Raw genomic sequence first — 25347 nt, 5'->3', positions numbered from 1 at the left:
GTATTAAAGTACCATTCTCTTTTAATGTGTGGAAAGTGATATAATGAACAATAAATTACAATGCAAGTATTTTCCTCCTTTGGTCTCCCCTCCCTCCGAAATGGCAATATATTTGTTGCAAATGTGTGTTGATGTGATTGAGGAAAGAAATTGTTTTGCCCTAAGGCATTTCAGTTCATGTATCATAACAGATACCCCTCATTTTATAGGTTCACATTGTGCTGGCAATTTAAATGTGCAACAAATGCCATATAACTGCTGTGAAGACTGATGGGTGCAAATGAATGCCAGAAGGGATGATTGCTTTTAATTCATGTTTGAACTTCTGTTGGGAAAGGGCTGATCCTTAATATGGCAACTAAATTATTGGTTCTTGGAACATGAAGTAGATCTAGCATACATCAAAATAAAGTAACCACTTGAATGTTAAACTCTTGTCAGAGGTAAATTGTCTTTGTTACCATTATGTTCTTTATGTATAAAACTTGCTGACCAAAGTAAAAAAATGTCATTCACATATATAGTTCAGCATCATTGCACATACGTGCTGAGCTTGATAAGAGGACATGACAAAATTGCATTTAAGTAATCCATTAAGGAGGTGAGTGGTTTTAGTTTATAGGATAATGATGGAAGTTCAGATATTTCTCACATTTCTCATTTGTGGTAACTAATAACTATTTTAAAAAATATTTTGGGCTCTTCTGTATAAATCGTAAGTATTAAAACATTTTATCATAAATTGTTTTTAAACTGTGGGAAATGCCTCGTGCTTTAGTCTTTTGATACTTAGCTTCAGAGCCTGAAGTTGCTTATTTGCTGTTTAACAATATTTATAAACCTTATAGGTATGTTTCCATTTTCTCATGGTTAATTTTAGTTACTCTTTGAAAGTTACTATCAGTTACTTTTAAAAGCGGAGTTCTGCAAGCCACTGGCCTGTAGTACAAAGCACATTTTCCTCCCATCCAATGTGTCAGCATCTCCATGCCCACAGCAAAGCATAAATCAACAACACTCTATTTTAATGGTGTGATATTCCTCTTCCATCTCTGAATGAGGGTGCACCCTATAACTCCAACTGTAATAATTAATTAATTAATTTGTTTTATTTATATACCGCTATTCCAAAGATCATAGCGGTGAACAGCAAGTAAGCTAATTAGCAAGTAAGCTAATTTGCCCCCAACAGTCTGGGTACTCATTTTAGCGACCTCGGAAGGATGCAAGCCTGAGTCGAGCTTGGGCCCTTTTGCTGGTCTTGAACTCGCAACCTTGTGGTTTTGAGTAAATGGCTGCAGTACAGGCATTTAACCACTGCGCCACCAGGGCTCCTTGATAACACAAGGTGATGCAAAAGAACTACAGGTAGGAGTAGGAGACAATCCTGCCTGAACCCCCAAAGCTGTTGCAAGTCAGAGTTCAATAGTACTGAGCTAGTTGGATTAATGGTCTGACTTGAGGTGGGCAGATATTTTCTCCATTTTCTGATAGGTGTAGGATGGGGTGGGAAGGGCCAAATGGTTACATACTGGCCAGTTTGATGTTGATACAAAGGGCCAGAATCCCTTTGGATCATTTTCATAGAGGCTGCATAACGTGGTCCTAACTGCACCCAGTTTGAAAATTTACCAGTGACCGCATGGCCAAAGGAGGAGGTGCCAGCCTGCAGACAGCCCCCCCTACCATCTGAACTAAGATCAGAAACAGAACATACAGGCCTATGACTAACATTTTCAATTTTTTCCTCCTGTTTGCATGATGAAGAAGCCAGCGTAACTTCAAAAGCTTTCAACATGTAGTTGTGCATTTTGGTTGGCTGAATAAAGGTATCATTGTTTGGATATTATTGGATTTGCACCCAGTCAGTCATCCAATCCTTTTGACTTGAGAGTATGGAGCAAATTGACCATTATGTATTAGGTGAGCTCAGAGCTATAGCACCAGTTGCCTGTGTGAATATGGGATCCACTGTAACTGTGCTAGTGTGTATTTATGCCATCCTTAAAAAAAACAGGATCTCATTCAGGAAGGTTTCTAGAACAGATGAATAACAATCAATCTGTAAGCACTTAGAAAATCCCACGCTTCCTAAGCGGCAGTGAAGGATTTCTTAGAAAGCCATACTAACCTGATCCTTTCCTGTCTTGGGACCAATTACAAGAATGCTGTGGATATAGTTTTTATATTACACTAAGACTTTCAGTAGAGTCCCATGTGATATTCTTGTAGACAAAGCTAGTGATGTATGATCTAGATAATTCTACTGTTTAGTAGGTAACAAACCAAACCCAAAAGGTACTCACCTATGGCTCCTCTTCATCCAGAGAGAAGTGACAAATGACATGGTGCAGTGTTCTGTCTTGGAACCAGTTTTGTTCAACAGCTTTCTGAATTATTTTGATGAAGGAACAAATGGAATGCTCATCAGTTTTCTGGATGACAAGAAACTGGGAGTTATTAAAACAAAAACAAGGTTCAAAATGATCTCAGCAGACTAGAAAACTGAGCCAAAATAACAAATGTGAATTTCAACAGACATAAATGTAAGATTCTGTATTTAGGGTAGGAAAAAGCAAATGCCCAAATATAGAATAGAGGACATCTGGTTTCCCAGCAGAACATGTGAAAAAGATCTGGAGAGTCTTAGCAGGTCACAAACTAGATCTGAAATCAACATTGTGGTGTAAAAGAAAAAAAAAGAGAGAACAAAAAAAGAAAAGCTAATGCTGTTCTAGGCTATATTAACAGAAATATAGTGTCCAGATGAAGGGACTGGGGCCAGGATGACATCTTCCAAGGCCCCTGAGAGGTGGCCATGTGGAACCTACACAGCTCCCCCATGAGAATTTATAACTAAAAAACCCCACTTAGTTCTGATACCCTCTAATGCCTCCTTGCCACCCTCTTTTTGCCTTCTTTGAGAGGGACAGTTGTTCCAGTACCACCCACTTTGGGAATCACTGGTTTACATGGTCATCTAACATGAATGCTTTAGTTGTGGATTCCTGCAGTGACTGGAATAGTTGACTTTTGGGGTCTCTTCCATTTCTGCCATGTAATTCACTACAAAAGAATTTCCTGCATCCTTATAAATGTATGTCGCAGTAAATTACAAAGTGCCCACCATGGCACTACCATTCTGTGGTGTTGGGATTGTGTGCTTCTGTGAAGCAAGAGGCTATGCTGACAGCCAGCAGTTGCTGGTAGGGTCTCCCAAGTCAGGCAGACTTTTGTTGAGGACCCAGACTAAGTCTGCCAAACAATCTACTAGGTAGCAGTAGTAATGTGTGTGTGTGTGGGTGTAACACAGAATATCTCTTGGAGACAATGGCAGTGGCATCATATCTAACACCTTTTAGTACTGTGCAGAAGAAGGCCATGATAAACCACTCCTCAAACCTTTTAGCTTGAAAACCAAATGATGAGACAATCCAAAATGAAACAAGATAGTGCCAGACTTTAAGCCTCCCAGGTTGAAATGCAGAAGACAAATACAAGTAGCTCTGTGACTAATGAAAACAACTGAACTTAAGTAAAAAGGATGGTCAGCTGTTGATGTACTCAGAGATGAAAGGAAAGTCTGATGCTGCACAACACATAGGAGCATGGAATGTGAGAAGCATGAATCAGGGGAAGGTAGACATTGTAAAACAAGGAATCGATATTTTCAGTGAGATAATTACTCAGGAAATTAAAATCTAAGAAGAAACAGCGGCATTAATCACGAGGAGGAATGTAGCAAAAACAGTTAAAGGATATAGTGAAAGTCTGACTGAATAATAAGACTTCAGGGAAAACCCATCCATATAACCATAATGCAGCTTTATTCTCCAACTGCAGAGGCAGAACAGGAACAAACAGAAAGATTTTGTATTCAAATCCGGGAGAAAATTTATTCAGGAATTTTAAAAATTTATTCCAAAACAGAATATGTTGGTAAACTTAGGTTATTGGAACACAAAAGTAGGAAGCAGAGCAGAAACCAAACACTGTAGGAGAATTTGCCCTAGGATCAAGAAATGAAGCAGGCAAATGACTGATTTAATTTTGTGATGCCAACGGTTTGTTCATCACAAACACATTCTTAAAGCAACTAAAGAGGTGAATGTATACATGGACATCACCTGATGACAAATGTAGAAATCATGTAGATTACATAACTGGAAGCAAAAGGTGGAGAAGCTCCATTCCCTCTGCAAAAACAATACCAGGAAGAGATTGTGACACAGGTCATGACCTACTAATATTAATAATTGTTCTGAAATACATCCTGAAGATCATCCCTGTAGATTTTAATGATAATGTAAAAACAAAGAAGAAGAAAATGATTTGCACTATAAATTGACTGGGGAGCCAGAAGAGCTCTGGACTGAAGCCAAAGATACTGTAAGGGAAGAATGCAAAAAGACAATATCTACAGCCAGAAAGAAAGAGAATGTTCATTGGATGACAGATAAAACTCTTCAAACTGTTAAGGACAAACAAGGAGCAAAAGTAAAAGGTGTCAGAAATAGGGTTAGAAAAATGCAATTGTTCAATGACTTGTGCACAGGGACAAAGAGAGCTGCTATAAGAATCAGTCCAAAGAAACACAAGATGACCCCCTCCCCCCCAGAAAAGGTAGAAGAAGAGAACTCTTCCATAAGATCCCAGAAATCAAAGGACAATTTAAACCAAGAGAGGGGATGCTGTATGACCAGAAGGGAAACACATTGCATGATCAAGAAGAAGAAAAAACACTATGAAAACAATACACCAAATTATATAAAAGAGATGAAAAGATTACAGATTAATTCAAGGAAGAACAATTTGAAAATGAAGCTAGTTTTAGAAAATGGAGTGGGAGCTAAACTCAGGGCGCATGGGAGAAATAACTCACTAGGAACAGATGGCATGCCAATAGAGCTGCTTCAGGATTCAGAAATAGAATCTACTCTAGTTCTACAACAAATATGGAAAAACAAAAGAATGGCTCACATATTGGAAATGATCAATCCGATTTCAATTTCAAGAAAGGGGACACTAGGGATTGCAGTAATCACAGAACCATTGCATTAGTTTTCCATGCAAGCAAAGTGATACCCAAAATTCTGCAATGACGAATTTTACCATGTATGGGGCAAGAAATACCAGATGTCCAAGCTGAGTTCAGAAAAGGAATGAGCAGTAAGGGATAATAGTGCAGAGCATAGAATTTCAAAAGAAAATCAGGCTGTTTTATTGATTATAGCAAAGACTTTGATTGTGTAGATTGGGAATTCCCAAACTTTGGTCCTCCAAGTATTTTGGACTTCAGCTCCCAGAAGCCTCATTCAGCTTAGTCAACAGTCAGGACTTCTGGGAACTGAAGTCCAAAACATCTAGAGGACCAGCGTTTGGGAATCACTGGTGTAGATAATGAAAAACAATTGGTTACCCTTAAAGAAATGGGTGGACCACAACCCTTGATTATCCCAATGTATAACCTCTACTCAGGATAAGAAGCCATCAAGGACAGAGTATGGAGAAACAGGCAAGACTGATTTGATCACTCTGTCTGCTGAACACATTATATGTAAAACTAGATTAGGAAGTAGGCAAGCAAATTAGAAGAAGGAACATCAACAATTTAAGATAAGCAGATGAAACTATTACCACCAGGAGAAAATAGCAAAGACTTGGATTGACTACTGAAGGAAGTCAAGGGAGAATGTGCAAAGAAAACAAATGACCACAGGCGATTTACATAACTTCATAGCAGACAATGAAGACATTGAAATAGTAAAAGTTCTCTGTACCTTGGTTCAGTCATTAATCAAAACGGAGATTCCAGTCAAGTAAACAGAAGAAGACTAGGACATGCAAGAGCAGCTATGAAGGAACTAAGTAAGAAACTAGATAATGATGCCATCATTTTTGCAGTTTCTATGTATGGTTGTGAAAGCTGGACAGTGAAGAAAGCTGATAGAAAGAATATAAACTCATTTGAAATGTGGTGCTGGAGAAGAGTTCTACAGATACCATAGGCTGCTAAAAAGACCAATGGATGTGTACTAAAGCAAATCAAGTCTGAACTCTCCCTAAAAGCTAAGATGACTAAACTGAGAAGACATGATTCATTAGAACAGAAAATAATACTTAGTAAGGTTGAAAGCAGTAGGCAGAGAGGAAGACTGCATTCCAAATGGATAGATTCAATCTAGAAAGACATGGCCCTGGATCTGCAAGACCTGAGCAAAGCTGTTGATGACAGGATGACTTGGAGGTCTCTCATTCACTGGACTGCCTTAAGTTGAAGTCAGCTTGACAGCAGTTTAAAAAAAGTTAAAAATAATACAGTATAATATAGTTATTCCTTTTCTATGGGTAACTAGTGGTTATTTTTAATTCAACTTCCACGCACTGGCTTAGGTTTTCCCCCCCTGTGTGGTATAACAAGACAAGTAATGGCTATTACTCATTTACATCAATGTTGAACTAGTAGAGGAAGGGACTAAATAAGTGCTCCCACTACTCTTGCTCTCTTCTAGTTCTGGAGGGGAAAGTACATTTTTAGAATAGGTAGTAAAATGCTTCTCAAAGTGAAGCATTTCCTTTTGCTGTCTGGCATTTTTTTGCCTTGTGATAGTTGTGATCTTTTTAATACAGTACAATGTTTAGTCTCTTGGGAAAGGCACCATGTGTTGACAAAGTGGTTTCCAGTCTATGGAAATTTATACCACTGTAAATGGTTGGTGTTTTTTCTGCAGATGTAGGGCTTGTTTGTTTACAGTTGATTAACATGGCCATCATACCAGATTTCTTTTGATAACTTTGATTTTTGAGTATTTACATTTCCAGCCATATTCCTTCTTTAGTGGGAGTGAGTACCAAACTACAGGGTGGCCTACCATTAGGTAGAATGTCCGCAAACATTTGGTCCCATGTAAAGGCAGCAAATAGTTATTTAGCAATGTAATATCCTTTTATCCTTGTATCATGAAGGAAGAGATTTGCTGGTGGGATTTCATGACAGTTGCCAAAATAACTTGGTTGGCCTTTGGTACTATACAATGTAGTGTTGTGGGGAAAGCATCATTTGCTGTTCCATCTCAGCCTTCCTCCCCCATAGAAACAAATGAGCCCTGAAGGTCTGAGGAGTGGATCATGGTTGCTGGCCATGTGGGTAGTGGAGGGTAAACCTGCCATTTTATCAACTGAAAATTTCTTGCTGCAACCGCTGTTTACTCCCATGGAGCAAATCACTGTGGTAACATCTAGGCACCTGCTGATAATTATTACCATTAAAATTACTTCATCGAAAAAGCATTATTGGACCATTTATAAACATGCTACAGAAGAAAATGAATTACCAGTGCTTAAGAAATCCTTAATGTACAGCCCGTGTTGTACAGTGTGGTGATTGCAGTTATCTTGTGATGATCTGAATCTTTGAAATGCTCTTTTTCATAACTCTGTTGGCAAAAAATATCCATTAATGACAGGAAAGGATAGTCTAAGCAGTTCCAGAGAGCCAGCGTGGCATAGTGGTTTGAGTGCAGGATTGCAGCTCTGGAGACCAGGCTTCGATTCCCAGCTCAGCCATGAAATCCACTTGGTGACCTTGAACAAGTCACACTCTCTCAACCTCAGAGGATGACAATGGCAAATCCCCTGTAAAGGAACTTGGCAAGAAAACCCCAGGGTAGGGACACCTTAAGGTTGCCATAAGTCAGAAATGACTTGATAGCACCAAACGACATATTACACAGAATAAAGAGATAGAGTAGTCCTGCTAAGGAATTTGATTTCAGAACCATTTGGAATATAAACATACAGTGCTACACAGTGGATTGAATACTTTAGAACAAATTCCTCCTTTCTCCAAAAGATGGAACTACAAGCCTATTCAAGAGTCTCTTTTAAAGTAGCTTTCTTTTTTGATCTCATAATCTCATATCACCATTCCAATTTCAGCCCTATTTGAAAGGATGTGGAAGGAACCACACCTATACACACACACACACACACACACACACACACACACACACACACACCGTATAAGCAAAACAAAGGAAATGCTTTAAAAAGCCATTAAACATCTCAAGTTTCAGTGCATTTACTAATGCCCTCTCCCACAACCACGTAGATAGGAGTAAAACCAAAGTTATTTGCTTTGAATGAGAAAAACTATAAGAATATATACAAGGTTTCTTTGCTCTACGGTAGGACTTGTTATACATTTGCAAATTACAAACATAAAAGATTCAGCTTGAATCGACTAATTTTGACAGTATCACTAACTATAACACAAAAAGGTAAATTGTATACTAACATTTTATAAACAGCATCAGTAGATTTTTTATAACAAGAATAGGGAAACTATTGCACACCATATATTTTGCATTGCAACCTCCACCATCCCAAACCATTGATTGGCCTTGTTCTTTGAGGTTTATGGGAACTGTAGGCTGAAACATACGGAGGTTATCGGATTATTTTACCAGATTACTTTACCAGATTACCTACCCATGTTATACATACTTCTCCAATACATTAAAAAGCAAAAGCCAGTCTTAGTACTAATTTTATTGGTATTCTAATTTTAACATTTTAATGCAGTTGCTTGTTGTAGTAATTGTGGACTGTGCATCTACTGCAATTGTATTATGCAAAAACAAACAAACCTGATAGCTGTACTGGGCATTCCTATGCATGTTTACCAGGGTTGGCTGGTTTAAACAAATGATTTTAAACACAGGCGGGTTACAAACCGCCATGAAGGTACGCGTGGAGCGCGTACTAGGGTTAGGGAAGTGCGGTGCTTCCTCACCTCCCTAACCCTAATACGCGCTCTGTGCGTAAAAAATGATGGCGGCCGTTCCAGACGGCCGCCGTCATGAGGACGTCACGGCCGCACCGCCTCTGCACAGGGCGGCGTGGACATGACGTCCTCACTCAGCGCCAGGGCGCCTAGGGTGCCCTTTCCGCGGACCAGGAAGGAGCTCCATTTCGGAGCTCCTTCCTGGTTTGCGGCGGCGCTTTGCTTCGCTGGGCGCAGCTTTCAGACGGCTGCGCCCAGCGAAGCAATGGAGAAAGGGGCCAAGCAGCCCCTTTCTACTTCTCCCCGCCGCCGCGGGGTGTCCTTGGGGCTTGAAGCCCAGGGACACCCCTTTTCAGGCTGCGGGGAAGCGGCATTTTGCTGCTTCCCCGCAGCCTGAAAAGCGGCGGATCGGGGCCTCAGCGGCTGCCGTTCTAGCCGCTGAGGCCCCGATACACCGGGGGAAGGGGCGGGTGCAGCCCGCCCCAAATGGGCGGTCTATAACCCGCCACACCCACACTCACACCCACTCTTTTTTAAAAAACTGATTATTCATATTTTTTTAAAAAAATGTCTGGCTATTTATTAGTATTTTCAAAACGTCTTGCTGGAACATCAATGATATCTGAATTTAAACATTTTGTATTCGTTGTTGGACCAGTACTGAGAGTCAGTTGGTTATTTTTAATTATTGTATAGGGTGAGAAATGCCATTTAAAAACAAACCGTTCAAGCAAAGCAACTTGCTTTAAAAGAGCACTTTCTAAAGAACATTTATTATTTGAGCTAGTGGCCATAACATCCGAAAGGCCTGTAGACTAGTGCTTTTATTCAAAATGTTAAATAGCAGTGTTAATGCTTAACTTCTACTTTTATGTGTTTCTCTGAAAAGTAATTTTGCATTTTAGTATTATTGTTTGTTCAGATTTGATTATAAGTAATAATAGGACTGATGTGTAACATTAATTTATTAATTTTCATCTATCTCTGACAGTGCATTTGTATGTTTTATTATGTATAGTTTACATATATTCAGATTTAATAGGAATAATCAGTTAACATTGGTGTTTTATTGAAAGATGTAAATCATATCAAATCTTAATAACTTTGGATTATTAATGCTAGAATGCATTAAAACATGGTTGATCAAGCTTTCTAATACGTAAAATAATGTTACATAGTATTAATAAGTAAGATGTAGTGGTTTGACTACGACTCTGGAGATCATAGTTTGATTCTCCACTTAGCCATGGAAATCTGCTGGGTGACCTGGGGCACATCACACACATTCTCAGCCCCAAAAGCCTTGTGAAAGGGTCATGTTAGTGTTGCCACAAGTTGAAACGACTTGATTGCACACAACAGAAATTAAAAAGTGGTGTGAATTCATTTTGAAAAGGTTAATGGTAGAGGGAAAATCCAAATTTGATACTCTAGAGAAGGTGTGTGTGTGTTTTAATCTTTTTAGCCATGCTGAGGTCCCAATCTGTACCTTGTGCCTACTGCTTGGGTTGCTTGGGTTACAGTATTAGTAAACCATAATATAGCTTGGCTTTCCCACCAGCTATTTCTCGCCGGATGTTTCCCATCATTCACACAATTGTTAATGATATGAATGGCATCATATATCTTTTGATTCAAATTATATTTTGATTGTTTAGCAACAATGTGAGAAACTAAATAAGACTTATTTCCTAGGAAATCTAGTTAGGACTACAGTACAAGAAATGAATTGCCAGCATTCTCTGAAGATGCCAGCCACAGATGCTGGCAAAACATCAGGAAGAAACTCTTCTAGAACATGGCCACATAGCCCGAAAAACCCACAAAAAACTATGAATTGCTATGTGCTTATTTTGAAATAACTTCCAATGTACTCCATACATTTCACTTAGAGTGAGCACAGAGCTAGCCCAAGTATTTAGTGCCTAAAAGAGAAAATACAAATTACACATCTAAATGTTTGGACTACAGTTCATAAACTTTGCTGATTACATCAACTGCAGCTTTTCAAAGAGATACTACTTACGTCATTGTTGAGTTTTGGTTGCACATACAAAACTAATATTCAAGCCTGTTTGTCTTGGCTTGGATGGGAAAAATTGAATGAGAATCTTTGGTTGTTTTTGTGGGTTTTTCGGGCTATGTGGCAATGTTCTAGAAGAGTTTCTTCCTGACATTTCACCAGCATCTGTGGCTGGCATCTTCAGAGAATGCTTGCCTGGAAAGGAGTTGGATATATATACTGTGTGACCTGGGAAGGCAGGAGTGATTTGCATGTGTCTTGTTCTGTTGCTAATGGCAGGCCTCAGGGTGGGAGGGTCTGCAAAGGAGGATTAGTGTCTGCTGGATTAATGCTCAGGGAAACCCCTGACCCTAGGAGATTTCTCATTTGCATTTGTTGAGTCTTCTTCTTGATGTTTTTTCAGGACTGGTAGCCAAACCTTGTTTACTTTAAGGGTTTCCTCTTTTCTGTTGAAATTATCCAGGTGTTTGTGGATTTCAGTGGCTTCCCTGTGCATCCTGACATGGTAATGGTTGGCATGGTCCGGAATGTCAGTGTTTTCAAACAGTATTTTATGCCCAGGATGGTTTGTGGCATGTTCTGCTACTGCTGATTTTTCTGGTTGACCCAGTCTGCAGTGTCTCTTGTGTTCCTTGATTCTTGTTTGCACGCTGCATTGGACACACTTGGATACGATTCTAGCATTATAATGTAAGGAAGAGATTGGACTTGAAAGTATTGATTAATCCTGAATCTTTGGATAGATTCATTGCAATTTAAAAGCTAAATGCAAATTCAGTTCAGAGATAACAGAAACATTAATTTGGACTAAATATACAATCAATCAGTCAGTCAGTCAATCAATCAATCATTTATTAATACTTTGACCAAAGGCCATTTGCATACAGGCTAAACATACATGATGAATAATAATGAATAATTTCTATGCTTTGTAAACTTCTGTGAATTGTTAACTATGTATTTAAATGTTAATATGCTCCTGTAATGGAATTTATTAACATTCAAATGTATAGTTAACCATTCATAAAAGTTTACAAGGCATAGAAAATTATTTATTAATATGCTTGTATAATGTGATCTTAGAGAGCCAGCATGGTACAATGGCTTGAGCTTTGGTCTATGACCCTGGAAATCGGGGCACAATCCATGCTTAGACATGGAAATCCATTAGTTGACCTTGGGCAAGTCACACACACTCAGCTGGAGAAACCCCTTTGGTAGGTTCTCCTTAGGGTCGCTGTAAGTCGAAAATGACTTGAAGGCACACAACAACAGTGTAATCTTAAGTCTCCGGTTACATGAAAGTACTAGTGCTGAGATCAATTCAGAAGCAGAGGAGGCTTTAACATTACTATAAGGGAGTTATGATTTCACCACACCCAGATACACCAAGTACACATATTTAGGACTAAGATGTAAAAAAAATCTTCAGAAGCTGGAAAAAGGTTCTCTGGCTTTTTTCCTTCCTTCAGTGAAACAATGTCAGATTTCCACTTACATGAAAGGCAATTTACTTTCAGACCCATCCCCCCCCCCCCCCCCCCCGAGCGTAGTCTAGCATCACCTAGTCAAGGTAATTAGAGGTCAGATATTTTGGATCCAGACATACTGGGATGACAGGAGCATGTTACAGATGCAAAGGGCTCTTTCCTCAAAGCACACCACTTCTGTGAAGTTCTGTGTGTGTAATATCCTAGTTCCCATGCTCTCCTATAGCTCAAACCATAGCTTCTGGAAATTAAGGACTGATATAATGCTTCTTTGATTGCCACCCTTCCATATTTTCTGGCAAAATTCAAATTGCAAGCTCTTTATGCCACTGTTTATCTTTATAAAGTACAATATATTAAAATAATTCTCTCTGTGTTTTTTAAAGATCTAATCAGTTGGGAACATTCACAAAGAAAGAATTTGATCTCCTAGCACCAGTTGTGGACAGCTTCAGCCTCATGACATATGACTATTCAACACCACAGCGGTAAGGCAATAAATGGAGAAAACAATTGCACGCTGAACATGACACACAGAACTGCAGCTGTCATATGAACAAATATATATGGAACTCATACCAGTCCGAATTATTATCCTCTAGAACAGTGATGGTGAACCTTTTTGGTTCGCCATGCCGGGGGTGGAGGTTCTGCCCTCCAGGGGTGGGGCTGCATGCCAGAGGTGGGGTGTGCACCCTCTTGGGGGGTGGGGCATCCGCCCTCCGAGGGCGAGACTGCCCCTCACCCTTTCCCGTCCTCCAGCTGTCTCTGAGCGACAGCTAGAAGTTGGGGGAAATTGGGGAAGGGGGGTGATGGGCACGCATCTGCTCCTCTTGCTGTTCCCTTGGACTCCAGCTGTCTCTCAGAGACAGCTGAGGACCAGTAAGGGCCCATGGGGGAGAGGAGTAATGGGACCGCAGCCACTGCTCCTCTCTAAGGGGCTTTGCCAGTCCTTAGGTGTCCTTGGAAGGACACCTCAGGTCTGGCAAAGCCCTGTGGGGAGGGGGAGGAGGAGGCCCGCGGCCCTTGCTCCTCTCCTCAGGGCTTTTCTAGTCCTGAGGTGTCCTTGGAAGGACCCATGGGGAGGAGGAGGCCTGCCCTCTCCTTCCTGGGCCTTTCCTCTGCCTGTAAGAACTCCTCGGAACCCTTTTGGGCAGAGGAAAGGTAAGCTGGAGGGGAGAGGCCTAGGCATGCAACCCAGGCCTCTCCTTTCCAGGCCTTTCCTTCGCCTGAACGGGCTCTGAGGGGCCCTTTCAGGCAGAAGAAAGGGAAGCCGGGGGGGAAAGGCTTGGGCACGTAGCCCATCCCTCTTCGGCACAGATCTGTCCCGGCTCCCAGCTATCTCTCTGGAGATAGTTGGAGGCCGGAAAAGGTCTCTGGGGAGGAGCCTCCCTTTGCCCTTTTCTCGGCCTCCAACTGTCTGGGAGAGGCCGACAGAGGGCTGGGAGGAGGAGCCAGACATGTGCGCCTCTGGCTCCTTCTCCTGAGTGCCATTTTCTGGCTTCCTGCTGTCTCCCGAGGCAGCGGGAGGCCCAAAAATGGCAGGGAGGAGGCGGAATGGGCACGCAAGTGCCTCTTCTGCTTTCTCCCTCACTGCCTGTGCCTGGCGAAATTGTGTCACATGCCACTTTTGGCACATATGGCATAGGTTCGCCATTACAGCTCTAGAACAAGGATGAGTAACACTGGCACATCTGAGGACCTGTTTTCAACCCCAGGACTCTCTAGATCTACATAGACAGAAAACCATAAATGCCTGGAAGATCACTTCGGGGTAACAGGGCTTGTTTGGGGGGATTTTAATGTTAAATTATGCTGATGCTCCCCTATGATGCAGTTGAAAGGCAAGCTGTGACTTCATTCCTTCCTCAACTTTTTCCATGAAAGGGTGTTTGGACATGCTGGGATCAGGATGATTATGGGCCATAGCTTAAAAACCTGGGTGAATTCAGGTATAAAATGTCAGCCTGTCAGAATTTCTAGGACATTTGAATGCTGTCCTTTATGGGGTTTAAACTGATGATTTACAGCTCTATTCTAAGCATGTTTATTAGGAACTAAAGCTCAAAGTGATTTACTCTGGAAATATGGAAAAAGTTTTTGCCGCTATGAAGAATAAATTAATGCTAAAACCACAATTGAGTGTTTTCCTTCCATATGCTGCTATATTTTTATTAATTATATCATTTTATGTTTTTGTAACATAATCAAATTTAGTTTGTGAGGCTTATTTTTATTGTAAAGTGTGATGGATTGTGAAATGGTAGAATGCAAATGATTATACATAAATACTACCATATATACTTGTCTATAATTCTAAAGATTTATGCTCAAAAATTGACCCAAAAATCTCAGATTGATTTATTTATGGGTTACTATGGTAATGTGATAGCAGCTCTTTCAGATTCAGTGTGGCCAATTTCTGAGATTTCCCCAGAAATTGGGAATTTTAAAGTTTTTCTGAGTCACTTCTGGGATTGCCAAATTTCTGGGAAGATTCTGGGAAATTCAGCCTTCAGGGAAATTCAAGCTTCTTGCCCAAAAAACCCAGCCAAAAATACCTTCCCACCTTCCCATAGTGCCTTGCGTGCACCCGATCCAGAAGTCCCGCCCCCATTCTTGGAAATTTTGGGGGGGGGGGCATTCAAGGAAGCCAATCAGGGAATTTCTTTTGAGGGTGATTGGCAACACTGGTCAGATTTCCCCATGAGGTGGAGAAAGAGTTTATTTTTCTCTTGAGTCAAGCAGAAAGAGCCCTGGGTGATTGCTGATGAACAAGCAAACAGATTCCCTCTTCCTCTCGTTGTCTGGGGAGAGAAGGGTGAAACCAAAATTGAAATGCTGAAGCAAAAAGCCTCAGTTAGCATCTGTATTGCTGTGCACACACATACACACACTGAAGGAGCCTCAACTTATCCACGGGTCATGGCAAAATCCATAATTTTGGCTCCAAAACCTGCCCTCGACTTATACAAGAGATTGACTTATAGTCGAGTATGTACACTAAGTGATCAATTAGCATTTTTATGTTAGAGCAGTATACATAAATAACTTTCTTGCTATCTTGATTTGTGACTTAGCAATTTAAGAATTCACAATAAATTTATTAGCTGTTATTCCTTTTGATTTGCATATATTAACATTTCCCTCCTGTTTCACCTTGGTCGGCAGGCATCTAAAATCCCTGTCTGACATGGTGTGTGAAGATAGGCAACTAAGAAAGTAACCCTGCCTTTACTTTTCTCCCTCTTTGCTTTGAAGCAGTTCTGACAAGTCCTTGGTACACACAAAATAATATTTTCTCCCCACTTTATCAAACTCTGTCTTAAATATTTGTATCTTGCTATCTCAGCTGTCAGTTTGAAGTGTGCACACAAGGTAAAGGAAATCATTCAGTAGCTTGTCCAAGAAGAGTACAAACAGAATTCCATATTACATAGGAGGTACTTTTTTCCTTAGGGCTTTTCAAATTTCAGATGTCATATGGGGCATATTGAAAACAGAAAGGAAAATGTTACAATGAAAGTAAACCATCAGGGTTGCAGAAAGAGACTTTGAAAAGTAGAAGCTACTTTATTTGAAATGCTTAAAGGATGTTTGCTGGAAAAATTCAATACAAAAAGACATAGTTGGATTTGTTTTAAAAATGTATGAAAAATGGTATAGGTTCATCTATCTATATGTGTATATTAAATGACAGCTAGCAATTTGAAAGAAATATGTTTGTGAATAATTTTCTGGATTTTTAAAAATTGAGATCTTGATGTCTACGAAGCATTTTTACTGATTTATATTAAAATTCATATTTTCTCTGTCTGGGATAAATGCCCCATAAAGTTGGGTTACAATATATTGATACAAAACAAGCTGACAAAAACAAGACAAAATATAATCAAGTAATCAACTAGCAGCAATAAAAATAGCAAAGAAGATCTAAAACTAACTAAGAAACGTAATGGAGTGCCATGTTTTGTCTGTCCAGGATATATGTGTTAGAAATGTCTCATTTTTCTGACGATAACAGTGCAGTTTGTTCTGGGAATTATAGGTAGATAACTAATGTAGACCAATTCAGTCAGTTTGTTTTAATGACTCTTTGCAAAGTAGGACTAGTAACTGATTTAGGCCATTGTCTCCATAGAAAAGGCAAATATAAGAAAGCTGCTGCTTCTTTGAGAAGTCTACCATTTACCTATTTATTTACTTTTTCTACAGGCCTGGCCCTAATTCTCCATTACCTTGGATGCAAGCATGTGTTCAGATGCTGGATCCAGAATCTAAATGGAGAAATAAAATTCTTCTGGGACTGAACTTTTATGGCATGGACTACTCTGCACTGAGTGCTTCTGGGGAACCAATATTTGGTAACAGGCAAGGTTTCTAGATACTCAGATTTATAAAAGCACTGTCTTTACTGTTTTGAATTCATTGATTGACATGCTTGTTTAATACTAGAGTCCTGGGCAGAGCAATCAGTTCGCACCAAAAGCAAAGGGAAAGGTTAAAGGATTTTCCCTCTTCCTGTATTAAGATGCAGAAAAGACAGCGGTTCATTTTCTTTCCTCTCTCCCATGTACAGTGGTACCCCGGGATACGAAAGCACCGCCTTACGAAATTCCCGGGATACGAAAAAATTCCAAAGAAAAAAACTGTTCCGGGTTACGGGTTTTTTTTCGGGTTACGAAAAAAATGTTTGGTGCTTTTCGGCGCGATTTCACACGAAATCGCGGCTTTCGCTATTAGCGCCTATGGGCTATTCGGCTAACGAAAGTTTCCGGGTTACGAAAGCGGCAGCGGAACCAATTAATTTCGTAACCCGGGGTACCACTGTACTCTACTTACTCTTACCTTAAGTGTGTGAAGACTGCAGGTGAATGGAAAGATTTTTTTTTTTGCCATCTTTGTTTCTATTTGGCCCTTAAAAGAAAGATTTTGTTGCTTTGTTTTAAGTTAAATGAAAGTTGGTTTGTTTCTCCCCACCCACAGATGGTACTTTGGGCTTTGTTGTCCTCTTTAATCCATAGCTCCTTAACTCTTCATTAGTTCATGTCTTTGCTGACTACCTACATGTTGTCTTTCCACCCATATATTGTGTATGAGGATTTCCTTAACACTTATTTCTTCTTTGTCCTAGCTAGTTAACGTTTTGCTGCCTACTCAACACATTTCATTTGCCCCACACATAGGGATGCCATAACCCGGTGGCTGCTGGGAAAAACCTGCTTTTGGGGGCCCCTCCCGGTCCCAGACCGGTTTGGCCCCCAGCCATGCCTTGGTCCCGGTTTGGGGTCCGCTCCTGCGGCCGTTGCCACTGCCGCTAATGCGGCCGGCCGCAGCGCCAACCCACCTCCTCCTGCTCTTCCTGGAGTGGTGGGGGACTATGGGCAGCGCCAACCCACCTCCTCCTCCAGCTCTGCCTGACCCGCTTCCCTCCGCGCATGCGTGCTTGGCCCGCTTCCCACCGTGCGCGCGTGTGTGCCAGCCTGATAAAAAGGAGGAGGAGGAGGGGGAGCAGAAGGAGGGGGGAAGAGGAGGAGGAGGAGGAAGGAGCCAGAGGAAGGGTTCCTTGAAGGGCAGAATAGGGGCAGAGGAGGAGGAGGAGGAAAGCTGAGTCAGTGGCCATTAGGTCTGCCTTGTTTTTTTTTTTTAAAAATTATTTTTTAAAAATATAAAATACTTATTTTATTTTATTTTATTAATTTTTTATTATTTCTTGGTTTTATTTTATTAATTTTTATTATTTCGTGTTTTTTATTTTATTAATTTTTATTATTGCTTTTTATTTTTTCATTATTTTTATTATTAAATATATACACCCCTGTCTCGTTTTTTATTTATTTTTTCATTATTTTTATTTTTAAATATATACACCCCTGTCTTGATTTTTATTTTTTTGTCTAGGAATAATGCCAAAATGTCCTCCATTTTGATCATGCCTTAGAAACATGCATTTAGATTAACATTTTAAAAAAAATCATCAATTTTTTTCGCGTGCCCTCCATTTTTATAAAATGTGTCCTACATTTGAAGATGTTGTCCTACATTTGTCCCGGTTTGGAGGTCCTGGCTTATGGCAACCCTACCCACACAGGACTCTGCACTTTCCACTTTTCTTCCATCACATCTGTACTTTCCAAGCCTACTTGTATTCTTTTCCTTTTTCATCCAATATCCTGCTTTCAGGCTTCCTGTTTTTAAACAGTTCTTTTCAGTGCATCTCCTTGGCCGAGAAATGGCCATTGCACCTTTGCCATGTTTGCCTTTTTAATATAGAACAATTGTTCTGGTAATTTAAGAAGCAAATTAAATTAAGACCTGGCAGTAAGTCAGCTAGCAAATGGCCATGACTAGCTTTGTAATAATGTGGTCAAAATGCTGTGAAAATATTTTTTCTTTTCCCCACAAGAGAAAAACATAATATTGAGAGTTCATTTCTGCAATGCATGAAATGAAGTTTTAAGATATATCCAGTGGCATATACAAAATTATTAGGATACTTTCATACTGAAATTCATTGACTAGATTATATTTTATTGGTAAAAATGGGTTTGGGAGCTGTAGCTCTCTTATAGCAGCCCAGAATACCACAACATATGTGTGTTTGAAAGTGTCTTTTGTATTTCCAAATAACTCTTTGCCAATGATAGGCAATTGGTAGCCCTCAATATGTTGTTGGATGTCTAGGTACACATTTGACATGGCGGCGTGTCTCCCACCTTCCTGCTTCAGCTCCTGTTTTTCAGAATTTCTGAGAATTTTTTTTTCTTGCAGGTTTGATTCATGTCTTCCTGTTAACTCCTTAAGAACTGTTAAGTAGGACAAAGTGTGAATACTTGCCTTGTACACCTAAAAAGGAAGCAAGTGAAACTTCCATAGCTCCAAGCTTCCAGTTACTTTTTTGTCAACAAGTACATTTGAAATATCTTTAAGACTTACAAGGATAGGTTGCATGCTCTTAAATATTTGAAAAATAATCTTGAGTGAGGTTGTCTTTTGTTATTTTACACATTGATGGTTTGATATAATAAATTGCTAGTAGAAAAATGTAAGAGATTTGACATTGAACGGTGTTTTTCAAAGACAAAAGAAGATTCCTTGCAGACTGTGTGAGGTTGTAGAATTCCATAGAGAGCTAGATTGGCTGCCTATCATGTTGTAAATAGCAGGCAATAAAAAGTGATACTTACAACAGCTAGAGGTGAGAGCTTCTCCAAAAATTATGGCAATGAAGCACATTAAATGGGTGGCTGCAGCGATACTTGAAAAGAGATATTGGGAGGGTGATAGGATGTACTTGGAGAGTTACTGGATATGGCTTATTTGCATCAGCGTATGTGTGGGGAAATAAAGTGTGTGTCCAAGATGCCACCTGGACAGGGAAACAGATAATATCTGTTAGGTAATGTAATGTATCCAAATGTATTAAAACAGTATTGAGCTATATAATGATTTCTTTGAATTAAGTGGACTTGTTGAGGTTCTTTTCTAAAGCCATAGATAATAAGCCCCAATGAGTTCCATGGGGCTTAATTTTGAGTAGAAAGATTTAGAACTTTAGAAGAGGCTTTGAAGCATATAGCTGTGCAAAAGTGATGTTGTCCCATCTTGATATTGATTTTGTGTTCAGAAGCAGCAGCTAGCAGACGTTTGGTACAATCATTTACTATTTTTGCAAACAGGAGTACAATGTTGACCAATGATTCTCAAACGGTGGGGCAGGATCCCGAGGTATGTGTGTGAGAGTTGCTAAAGGGTGTGTGTGTGTGTGTGTGTGTGTGTGTGTGTGTGCGTGCGTGCGTGCGTGCGCGCGCACGCAAGATTTGGAGGCTGTTGTTCCCCCCCCTCCTCCTCCTCCATTTCTTTCTCTTTTTCCCAAACGTTTTCTGTGTAACATTTATACATATATTGTGTTGAGTTGAATATTAAATTCAGTTAAATAAAACTGATCTAATTTGAAGAATTATTTATTTCCTTATAAAATGTTAAAATATGAATATACATGAATATGCAAACGAAAATACACATACTAAATAAACAATGTATTTTTATTCATATACTCTGTTGAGTGGGGTGTGCTGACATCTGCATGTCGATGTAAAGGGGAGTTCCAAGGGTACAATGTTTGAGTACCACTGGTGAAGACTATTTTTATATTTGTGTGTGCATGCACTTGCAGGTGCTTCAAGTTGCCTGTTCCATAAATTTTATAGGTTTTTTTTTAAGACAATGAATACTCAAGAAATGATTTTATCAATTCTTTCCTTTGAAATATAGCCTACGATACCTGGTATTTGTTGGTTGGTCTTCCATCCAAGTACTAACTAGGGCTGACCCTGCTTACCTTCCAAAATCAGATGGGATCTGATGCCTATAGGGTATTGTTACAGTTCATTAAATAGACAACAGGATGACAATTCTTCACACGACTATTGCATCAATAGCACATCACAGGAAAAGTCTTATGTTGACAGTGAGAATTGGAAATTTCAGTAGCAGTATCTTAAAGGTGTGACATTCTTTACTCTCTTCAGCAGGGCTGGCAGAAGAGGTCACATATTATGAGGCCAAAGGCCATCCCTCTTCTTCTCCATCACATCACTACCAGGGAGGAAGGTGGCACATTAGTGAATCCATACTGTGTAGTTTTTGCCCATGCTTCAATCTGAAGTGATCTTTCCTTGAAGCAATGTATTGTCTGTGGGATGGCCATGGAGTCTATCTGTATTATTGCAACTTTGCTGTCACAAATGCTGTTTAAAGTTGCTTAGAACTCTAAAAACTTCTTATACTAATCACAGTGATACAGTGGGACTGCAGATGGCCTGTGAACTACCTTGTCTGCAAGGATTTCTCAGAGCTTATGTGGGTACTCCAGAGAACTTCACTAGGCATTTAACTGTTCTGTGGAATGCAAGAAGGTATGAAAAGATGGCTCAAGTGATGTCAAGCAGTCCTTTGGGAGGTTAGATAGCAGTTGTGAGATTTACTAAATGTATGCTGCAAGTCAGCCTACTTTCTAATCCTGACCACTACTCTGAGCAAGCTACAGAATCTTGTCAAATATTGATTCTTATGGCAAATCTTTATGAAATGGAGAACATCCTCAAAAAATATCATAGATGCATGCATAATCTAAAAATAGAAGATATTTGTCATTAATCTCTGAGTGGGCAGGAGTAGGGAGACAAAATTATTATAGTTCTAGTTTTTCTTGTTCAGAGAAAACAGGTGAATTATATATATATATATATTGAATTACAGTCGCCCCTCCTTTCTCACGGACTTGAAGTCCACGGTCTTCAATATTCACGGAGGGTGACCTCTGATATTTTAAATGGGTTGCCCCCCCCCCCCCCGCGGCACATGCCTCGCACACCCTCACAGGCATGCATCCCATTGAAGCCTATGGAGCTTAAATATTGGTAACTCTCCGTTTTCATGGGGGTCCGGAATGGATCCCTGTGAAAACGTAGGTCCAACAATAATCAGATAAACTTCATTTTTTTCTATTTTGATTATATCTCATCATTTCCCATCATTTGAAATATCCATTCTCTGAATTTTCATCTCTCTCAAGTCTATGTAACATGTTATGGCAGCATTCACATCTACTCTTGTCAGGCAGGGTAGACAGGGAGAGAATGACTATCTCGTGGTTACTCAGTGAGCCTTGGAGCTGAGTGACACTTTGACAATTTGAAATTGAACCTCCCCAATCCTTGCCCACTTTTCTATCTGCAATTTGTAGCTTAATCCAGTTCTTAGAAATTTCCATTTGACCCACAATGTGGGACCACCTTCTCTATTTCTCAGCTTTTGTCTTCTATACACATATCAAGACACAAAGGGCTTGTGAGCTCCCCTCCTTTCTTGAATGAATAGCAAAAGAAGCATCATGAGACTTGTCCATCCTACAGTGGGCCCTTGGTATCTGCTGGGGTTTGGTTCCAGCCCCCCCCCCCCCCCCGGTGGATACCAAAATCCGTGGATGCTCAAGTCCCATTATATCCAGTGGCATAAAGAAATGTTGACCATCATATAAAATAGCAAAATCAAGATTTGCTTTCTGGAATTTAATCTTTCTTGAATATTTTCAAGCTGTGGTTGATTAAATCTGTGGATAAAGAATCTGTGGATACAAAGGGCTGACTGCATATACCTCAGCCTTTTGCTCACATCTGCATGTAGTCAGTCGATCTTGTGTAATATTGCAGCTGAGTTCATAGGGAGAGAATTCTATTAGAAGGTTTGTTAGTGCTTGTAACAGTCCTTCTCCTAAGTAGGAGAGGGGGTCCTTGAAGATCATTTAGCTACCACCACACACTGATTTATCCCACATGATTCAGCAAGGCAGTGTACAATTATTGAGGAATTTAATTTGCACTTTCTCTATCTCTGACTCTGCAGAGACTTTCCTTCCCCCACTTTTGGGAGTTGAGAATCCTAGACACATACACATGCCCACACACTGAGCAAAAATATGTGAAAAGAGCATGGAAAAGAGGAGATCTTTAAAGGAAATCTTTTATTACAAGCAAGCAGTCTAACATTAGCAAAATGTCTCTTATACACGAAGGCACCTTCCTTTAGTTATTACTTAAGGATAGTCTAGGTCGGTGCTTCTCAAACTTTTTACCCTTGTGACCTCCTTTATATCGACATGTGGCTATCCCCCCCCCCCCACTTGCTCAGCATAGTATGTGAATAAAAATGTTTTGTTTATTTAGTGTGTGTATTTAAGTTCCCGCATTTATATATATTCCAATTTTAGCATTTTGTACGAAAATAACATGGTTCAAATTAGAACAATTTTATTTAATTAAATTCAATAGTTAACACACCTGTAAATTTATACATACTGCTTCAGACACAGACACACTCACATACACCAGTGCTCATAGATATGTACACACCCAGTCATGCTCTTTCATTCTTTTACTCACCACATATACTCATTTGCTTTCTCTCACACTCATACATTCTCTTGTATATATGCTTATATACACAAGTGCATTTGTGAGTATGTAAAAAAGAGATGAGTGTGACTGTATGTGAGACTATGTGTGAATGAATGTATCTGGAGAAGACAGTCTGAAAAAGAGGATTACTGAGTGTGTGTGCAGAAGAATTAGTGAGTGAGAGAAAATCACACACTGATGGAGTTACCAAGGGTCTGTGAAAGAATTAACATATATGTGACAGTGAGAGAGAAAGAGTGTCACTGTGCGTGTGTGTGTGTGTGTGTGTGTGAGAGAGAGAGAGAGTGAGTGAGTGAGAGAGCGAGTGAGTGAGTGAGAATTAGCAAATAAGGAGTTAGAGAATGTGTGTGAATCAGTGTTTGTGAGGGAGGGAGAGTGATCATGACTTGAATGTGTGTGTATAAGAATTAATTGTCTGAGAATGGAAAAAGCAAACAAGAAAAAGCATTCAGCTGAACATGTGAATGTGAATGAAAGAGAGAGAGACTGCTGTGCACCACAAACACAGAGATAAAGGAATCCTGTGCAGCACCGTTTAATCCTGATAGAAATTACTCTCAGAGAAACAAGTCAGAGGGTCAGAGAATTAGTGTGAATGAATCCCTGGAAGAGTGAGTGAAAGTGTGAAAGAAAAAAATGCAAGAGAAACAGTGTGACTTAGTGTACATGTGATTGTGCTTGGGGGCAGAGAAATGGGACCTTTTCAAAGCTGGTTCTGCTAGGCCCCCAAATCTTCCACTATCCCCAATGCCTCCAGTGGCTGCCCAAAGGCTTCTTTGTTCATTTCTCCTCTCCTTGGGTCCCAATCAGCCCATGTCCCACCCACCTTACCAGACCATGCACCGGGTAGTCCCTGGCTGTCTAGCCAGGAAGGTGGAGGTTGCAGCCCAGGCATACACTTTGCTGCAGTGGCTCACAAGAAGCAGTGCGCTTGCACTACATCTCTTCATCTGGCTGGTTCAACGTGCTGTTTTTGGAGAGTGGAGCCACCGAGGCTGCTTCTCCTCTGCCTTCCAGGGGGCACATCCAGAACCAGGTGTGGATAATGCCCCTAAGGGGCCATAGCTGATTCTGGCTCTCCTTTGGCTGCCGTGCACCTAGGGTACTGATGCCTAGAATAGGTGCAGTGGTTATGTAGCTGCCGAAGTGTCTCATCCCAAGAATCAGAGCAGTGATGGGACAGGTGGGGGAAGAAGAAGAGGTGAGTCGGGATGGCCCCCGCTAGAGGCCATGATCCAGTAATCTTTCCCTTCTCCTCATCCTCCACCCTCAGGCAGAGGGGCCTGATGCACTCACTCTCGTCGCCTATCTCTTCCGCTCCAGTTTGGGAAGTACAGGAGGAGGGGGAATTAGGACCTTCAAGTCTTACACCTCCTTGAGCAACTCTTGCACCCTCCTGAGGGAGCTGGGTCCTATCCCAAGGTTTGAGAAGTATTGCCCTAAATCATATTCATCCTAGGGTAAAAGAAACACAAGTCCTAGCTTGACTAGTTGAACATTCCTAGTCTACTCACAATACAGATGTTCTGGATCTTGGATATTATAAGAAGTTTGGGGTCTGGATCTCCTTGGTCCAGCGTACAACCGAGCTTGTCAAGATTAGGTGAGGCAGGTAGCCTCAGCTCCAGATTCACAGTCTCCCTCACTTTGCCTCATGGCACCCCGAGGTTTTATAAACTCTCACTTGGAAGCATCTCAATGCTTTAACTCTTCTCCCCAACTTATCATCCTCATTGAGCAGTTACTGTATTTCTTGTGATCTCTGTTGCTCCTCCATGATGTTGACGCCCAATAAAGGTAACTACCATTGGTTTACCTGGAGTAGAGACTATACTCCCCCAGCTGTGTTGCCCAGATACAGCTGGACAATCCATTTTCCCATTGGTACGAAACTAAATGATTGTTTTACATAGGCCAGATTAAGAGAGCCCATTATCACAGTCCTGTATGATGTGTGGGGAGGGGACTGGATTCGTCTTTTCCTCTCTCTCCCTGTGTGTGTGTTTGTAGGAGTGAGTTAATTGGTGATTCTGGTGTTGCTAGCTGTTTCTACTCATGTTTAGTTCAAAA

At 40.5% G+C, this 25347-nt stretch overlaps 1 protein-coding gene across 3 annotated transcripts in view; it reads left to right on the top strand.

The window, feature by feature from the left end:
• Positions 1 to 25347, top strand: part of LOC149314350 (chitinase domain-containing protein 1-like) — a 168557-nt gene that overhangs the window by 63728 nt on the left and 79482 nt on the right. For 2 of the 3 annotated variants that reach the window (XM_089520915.1, XM_089520916.1), the window contains exons 9-10: positions 12685 to 12786; positions 16514 to 16669. In XM_089520915.1, coding sequence (XP_089377041.1) covers positions 12685 to 12786; positions 16514 to 16669 — 258 coding nt within the window. The remainder of the gene's footprint in view (positions 1 to 12684; positions 12787 to 16513; positions 16670 to 25347) is intronic. The other variant, XM_089520917.1, reaches the window with a different exon arrangement.

The sequence above is a fragment of the Sceloporus occidentalis genome, unplaced genomic scaffold (assembly GCF_023333645.1).
Source record: "Sceloporus occidentalis isolate IW3139 unplaced genomic scaffold, rSceOcc1.0.p SCAF_4, whole genome shotgun sequence".
In the NCBI taxonomy this organism is placed as follows: Eukaryota; Metazoa; Chordata; class Lepidosauria; order Squamata; family Phrynosomatidae; genus Sceloporus; species Sceloporus occidentalis.
Note: the sequence above shows the minus strand (reverse complement) of the source record. Positions and strands in the feature narration are given on the sequence as shown.